Raw genomic sequence first — 7,187 nt, forward strand, 5'->3', positions numbered from 1 at the left:
AAATATGGTATTCACATTGTAAAACTAATACTAAATGTCTACGATTTAAGTAATTTCAACTAAAACTCATAAAACAGGTGAATATTATTATATCAACTAATATTCACACATTAAATAAACAAAACAGAGGACTTTACTCCTGTTACTTTTACTCAATCCTGTTATTTTTCATGAATAACAGGACTGAAAGTAAGAGGACTCAGTTTTAAAGCAAAAAATGATCAAATACATGACATATGGCCACATAGCATACATGCTAATAGCATGACAACACTGAGCAAATTTTAGTGACTTACCTAAAGTTAATATTTTTAAAATAAACAAAATAATAACATCTAAGAAATAATTTAGGTAACAGGACAGTACATTGAGATTGACCTTCACAGTCATAGTTACAATTTCATCAAATATACAGAAATTAAAATGAGAGGACTTACTTTTGGTGTTCTCGTGGCCTGTACAAATCAAGATGATGCAACTTCCTGTTGAAAACATCTTGTGGAATGTGCAAGGGAATGGGTGAGGGTAACAGGTCTGAGTGAACCTGGAGACACGACTAAAATGTGTATTTTATACAACATATTACGGATTTCTTATGAATTTATTTTTTTTGTTAAGCATAGATGGTATATGGAGTAACACAATGGGGGAAAAAAAAGTTTCTGAAAGATTTTAAGGATTATACATTTTTTGTGTGTTCTCGGTAGTTTTTATTAAAGGGGGGGAACTTTGCTGCCGTACCATGGGTGCAGCAGGCGCAATGACATTACAAAGTTCCTTGATTATTACGCCAGAATGAGAGTATAGTTCCTAGCCATATCGGCCTAGAAAATCGCAACTTTTCATTTTCCGTCGCTCTTAGTACACGATGTAACTACAGAAGAGTCAAGTTTTAAATAGGAAAAATATCGAAACTCTTTGGTCATTTTTGAGCGAGATGCTATTGGTCTCATCAGATTCAGTGAACTATGCTAAGCTATGCTAAAAGTGGTACCGCCAGACCCGGAGATCAGCTGAATGGATTCGAAAATGGTAAAACTCAACTGTTTAACTCTAGGGGAGTTGGAAAATGAGCCTATTTTCAAAAAAAGTGGAGTGTTCCTTTAAAAAGAGCGCAAGTCAATCGTATTTCTTAAGGAACACTGCCCAACAGCGACACCCGCAGGTAAAGTTACAGCAGGAGTCATGCCTCCCTTTGCTCTCATAGAAAACCATAGAAAACCATTAGACCCCCAGCGTGCGGTGGGTTTTGTGGGGGTAATTGAGAATGAATGGGGGAAAGTCACGTCAGAGGAGGCTATGTCTCCATCGCGCTATGATTAGATGTAATTGGTTATGATTGGATATGATTGGTTTGTGTGATAAATCCCGCCTCTTGTTGACGTGTGTGTTATGCGCGTCAGTTTGAATGAACAAATAATGGTGTCAATGGGAAGACTAATTGAAAAGTAAGTAAACAGATCACCCAGTTAGATATCACCGCTTTATGTCACGTCAAAATCAAACTTGAAATGGAATGAAAACACGATGACTGCGGGGTTTTTTTAGTGCAATCAGCTTGGTGAAATTAAAAATACATCTTCATGTCTGTGACAGACGGTGTTTACGGAGCATGACTGATGATCCAGAATAGCCTAAGTTGACTATTAAAAAGAAAAACATCAATACACAAATAAAATATATTGTTTAAATTGTTACAGCCTTTAGTTATTATTTTGGAATAAATGTAGAAATGCTTAAAACACTAACTTGAGATTGACTTGGTTTTGATAAATAGAACATTACATTGTTAATGTAAAATTACGAAATAGAATTTTATTTGGTTTCTTTTTTTCTTTTTTGATGTAATGTAATGTTCATTTAACAAGGAAGATGTGTCAACGTTAAGAGTAATGCACATGAATTTACATTGATTCATAAATAAATAAAAAATGTGCCTCCTCATTTCAGAACACCACTGCACGCCACTGCTTTACTCACCGCCTGCAATCTGCAAATCCAGCGCCGAACTGGGACTTGTTTACAAAGTAAAAAATTTAAACAAGTAAACAAGTCACCGAAAATCCCGGGAACAAACAAACATACGTGCACAACTCCGTTGCTGCCCCGGAAAAACAAACTTCATCCACTGTTCCCTTAACGTTGGGTTGACAAGCTGAAAAAGGTATCTTTCCCTCACAACCAAAAACACACTCCTTTGGTGACAGGAGCTGCGTCTCATTTCGGAGGCTGTGTCTTCCGGAGTTCGCATTTGAAGGCTGAATACTTCATCAAGGATGTCATATTTTAGAAAAATAACTGTAATAAAATTGAATGATATTCATTGTGAGGTGTAAAATACTGTAATTTCTTTCTTTTGTTGCAATCTAATGGTTATTTTTCTTAAATGAGACCGATGATGTATGTAGCCTTCAAAGGGTGCAGCCCCTGAATTGGGACACAGCCATTGTTGAAAAATCTCTCAGCTTCCGTATCCCGAACGAAACGCGTTGATGGGCGTGCTCTTGCTCTGGGTGATGTGTGTGTGCAGCTTATCATGGAGAAGTGCCTATACAACGAATTCCGCCCTTTTATGACGTCATAAAGGCCACACTCGAAAAAAATTCGGCGAGACATGTTCACAACCAGAAGTTGTATATTTGGCACAGAAATACTCCATCATACGTCCAACTCGTGTTTTAAAACTTTTGCAATGTTTAGCATGAGAATGCAACTCTTTAACAGTGTAAATAAGTCAGAATGCATGAAATATTTAATGTTTTCAATCGAATTTAATGTTTTAAATTATGTATTTTAAATTTGCAGTTAGATTAATGTTCAGGACACCTTAATAATAAAATGTATTTTAGAGTTAATTTTCATGCATATTTATAAAATGTCCCCCAAAAAATATTACCCATTCGATGGAATGGCTTGACTGACATTACTTTAGTGATCAAATGTAGTACTCTCATGGAAATATGATATTTTATAATTATCATTTAAATCTTAAAACTATTTTTCAAATTGTTTGTCATAAATAAACATCTCAGGAAAATGTTATGGGGTTTCTAATCAAAATATGACTTTCTGTTACAAAACAGGGCATTGATTTCATACATGTCCTCAGTAGAGGACACCAGGACTTAAATCATGTTTATCAGGCATTTTGGGAGACACAACAAGTGAACAGGGAAAGAAATCATATATCAATGTTCCTATTAAATATTCATTACATGTTGCCCCAAGAACAAATTAATATGCAATTTATATACAGTGTAGAGATACTTTGCATTAAATGGGAAAACCCATGTATGGCCATTTTACCCACATATTGCATGAAGTAAGATGGTATATCAATCAATTCCATTAAATATATCATAACATAGTTGAGAAATTATCTTTATACAAAGTTTGGATAACCTTGTTCAAGAGTTTAGGTACAGAAGAAGAGGAGAATCCAAGAACAGATTCTATTGTAGTTTATCAATGATAATTGATGGCTAAGAACAGGGGTTAAATTGGGCCGGGGCCATCCGGGGCTGAGCCCCGGCACATACGCTTACGAGGGCTCGACATATGCTTGTCCGGGACTGCGGGACAAGTGGATTTTTTTGAAGTGAAAGAGAATTTTACTTGCCTGACCAGATAAGTAGCTTGATTAAAATGTCAATAACAACCAAAAACGCGAGAAAGATTAATTTAGCTTAAGGGGCGATTGATAGTGGATACTAGTAATGTACTGACGGTGATATTGCGTATCACGTAACCTCTTGAGGAGAATTCAAAACAAATGCGCTCTGCTCACACACAGTTATCATGTTGCAATAAAAATTCAATATGTGGGGTTTTTATAGCTTGCTATTTACGACATATGATAAAGTTAAGCATCACACGACCGAAAGTGCTGAATTCCTGAATATCACCTCGATTGAAATTGACAGATTTCATACAACAGTTCAATAAACAAGTAGTTAATATTAATCACTTACGTTTTAGGTGCAATATTGCCTGTTTTTTTTTTGTTCTATTGTAGCAGCGAAAATAGTTCCAAACAAATCAGAACCAGCGCTTGTGAATTCGATTGATTCAGCGTTTTGAACGAATCGGTTGAGTGAAGATTCAATGGCCCAATCATAAACAACTGCTTCATTCTTGATTCAGCCTTTTGAATGAATCGTTTGAATAAATGACTCAGTGGCTCACTCATTAAGACGGTCACTTGCCGCCATCTACTGGCGGTTTAATTTCATGTTTAAAAGTATAAATTTCCCACCAACATTTCTTATTTGTATATTCAAAAATATTTAAGGAGTCTCAAAACATTATTGAATGCAGTTGTACTTTTTCAGTGTAAATTATTTAATTTGGTAACAACCCTATAGTGTCTTACTATTTTAATTTTAATTTGAATTGTAAGAATTTGAAATAAAAGATGAAATTTAAATTTAATTAGATTGGGGGGAAATGCCCTTTATAAAGGTTAATAAAATGCCCCCAGAGTAAATAACAAAAATATGCATGTTTAAATATGTCACTGCTGATAAAAATATGCATTTTTAAATATGTCACTGTTGCTTGTTTCAGAATAAATTATATTTACTACACACACACACACACACACACACACACACACACAAAAAAAAGACAAGCTACTTTTTAAGCTAAGTAAATGACCAGTTTAGTTGTCCAAAGGACAAGCACAAAACAAGGCTTGATGTTGAGCACTGTATTTTGTATTTATATTCTCTCCTTTAATGGTAGCATCACTCTTATATTTGATACTGACACAAAGGAGAAGGCACAGGCCTACAGAAAGATTTTATTGTCATCAGATGTAGCTTTGCACACTACCAGCATCTATAGAATGATTTTGATCAGCGTTTTATTGTTCATAGCAGAGGGCTCTCTCAACTTGTTATATTTTACAGTTTGTCAAATGATACAATTTTGTAGTCTTTGCATACACATGCACCCCTCGAAAGCCTAAAACCACAGAGCCCCCCCACATAACAAATCCCAATTTAACCCCTGGCTAAGAATACCATTTGACCTCTGAACTGTGAATCTTCTTTGGCTGTTTTACATGCAACAGTTTTGATGGATTGATTCAGTACTTTATTAGATTTGAAAGCAGTTTTATTTAGAGTTAAAGTCAGACTGTGAGGTTCGTAAAAAGCAGGACAGGAAGAAGCTCTTCACCTACAAACTAACCACACATCAAACAATTGGCCACTTTCCTGCAGAGCTGTTTGTCCATCCAGCAGATCAAACCATGTTTCTAAAGAAAACCGACCGCAGCAGGTTTCAGTTTGACTCAATAGATGAGCTGCTAAAGTCACATCTCAGTAAGAGTTGCAATGTGAAATGACAGATGGTTTTAATTTTTTTTTTTCCCCATGTACACATTTTATACATGGATATTTAACTGATAATAATAGTAATTTTAATAATAGTAATAATATAAGGTAATATATAAGATAAGATATAAGATAATAATAATATTTTATATAGCACCTTTTAAAGTTGCATCTCAAAGCACTTTACAAGAACATACAAATAAAATACACTGAAATAAAAATAGAAACATACATCAAAACATATTAAAGAGACAAAGATGCATTAAAGAGAAAAAAAAATTTCACTTGTATGCTAGCCTAAAAAAATAAGTTTTAAGTGAAGATTTAAAAACACTACACACCCTGACAAAAGTCTTGTCGCCTATCCAAGTTGTAGGAACAACAAATAATAACTTGACTTCTAGTTGATCATTTGGAATCAGAAGTGGCTTATATGAAAGGCAAAGGCCTCTAGATTATGCTTATTTTACCAAAATAAAATCTTATCATGCCTTGATTTTTAATTATTTAATTAGGAGAGAAAGGTCAGACTTTGCTTAGACAATAGTCTTGTCACTTAACTGAAATAATGTACAGTACAGAACATAAAGTTATGGTGCAGTGGAAAAAGAATTAATATTGTGTATGACTCCCATGAGCTTGGAGGACTGCATCCATACGTCTCGGCAATGACTCAAATAACTTATTAATAAAGTCATCTGGAATGGCAAAGAAAGCATTCTTGCAGGACTCCCAGAGTTCATCAAGATTCTTTGGTTTCATCTTCAATGCCTCCTCCTTCATCTTACCCCAGACATGCTCAATAATGTTCATGTCTGGTGACTGAGCTGGCCAATCCTGGAGCACCTTGACCTTCTTTGCTTTCAGGAACTTTGATGTGGAGGCTGAAGTATGAGAAGGAGCACCATCCTGCTGAAGAATTTGCCCTCTCCTGTGGTTTGGAATGTAATGGGCAGCAAGAATGTCTTGATAACTCAGGCTGTTGATGTTGCCATCCACTCTGCAGATCTCTCGCACGCCCCCATACTCAATGTAACCCCAAACCATGATTTTTCCTCCACCGAACTTGACTGTTTTCTGTGTGAATCTTGGGTCCATGCGGGTTCCGATAGGTCTTCTGCAGTATTTGCAATGATTGGGATGCAGTTCAATAGATGATTCATCGGAAAAATCAACCTTCTGCCACTTTTCCACAGTCCATCCTTCCTGCAAGCTGTGGGCCTTGGCAAATGCAACACGATTTTTTAGTTGTCTTCTGTTTAATGCTGGTTTCTGAGCACTAATTCGGCCATTGAGACCACTGTGTGACAGAATTCGACAAACTGTTCTTGTAGATACAGGGGTTTCTGGTGACCAGCTGTTATGTAGCTCTGCTGCAGTTGAAAAAAGGCTGGCCCTGGAAAAGGCTGGAACTTCACCAGTTTCTTCAAATCTTTTTCTTATCCTCTCCACTTGACGTTTAGATACATTAAAGATGTCTGCCACCTCAGCAGGAGACTTGGTTTTCAGGCTCTTGATGATCAGCACTTTGGTCTGTGGTTGAATCTTTGGCATGCTGTCAGAGGTCAGGATGCATTTCAAATGAAGGTTGGGTGTGCTGGGGTGGTTCTTCTACACACCTGGGAATGTGTTAATTACAGTATTTGTCACAGGTGACACTCTAATCTGTGATTGGTTGAATCCTTTAAAGATGTGACAAGACTTTTGTCTAAGCAAAGTCTGACCTTTCTGTCCTAATTAAAAATCAAGGCATGATAAGATTTTATTTTGGTAAAATAAGCATAATCTAGAGGCCTTTGCCTTTCATATAAGCCACTTCTGATTCCAAATGATCAACTAGAAGTCAAG

The 7,187-nt window shown here is 36.1% G+C and overlaps 1 protein-coding gene across 1 annotated transcript in view; it reads right to left on the bottom strand.

Annotated features, from left to right (window-relative positions):
- The window catches only part of LOC127520216 (uncharacterized), a 31,890-nt gene extending 29,726 nt beyond the window's left edge, over window positions 1-2,164 (bottom strand). The window contains exon 1 of the mRNA XM_051908159.1: window positions 438-2,164. Within this exon, the coding sequence (XP_051764119.1) occupies window positions 438-495 (58 nt within the window). The 5' untranslated portion in view covers window positions 496-2,164. The remainder of the gene's footprint in view (window positions 1-437) is intronic.
- Window positions 2,165-7,187: the final 5,023 nt, after the last annotated feature.

This window comes from Ctenopharyngodon idella, chromosome 10 (assembly GCF_019924925.1).
Source record: "Ctenopharyngodon idella isolate HZGC_01 chromosome 10, HZGC01, whole genome shotgun sequence".
NCBI classification, from domain to species: Eukaryota; Metazoa; Chordata; class Actinopteri; order Cypriniformes; family Xenocyprididae; genus Ctenopharyngodon; species Ctenopharyngodon idella.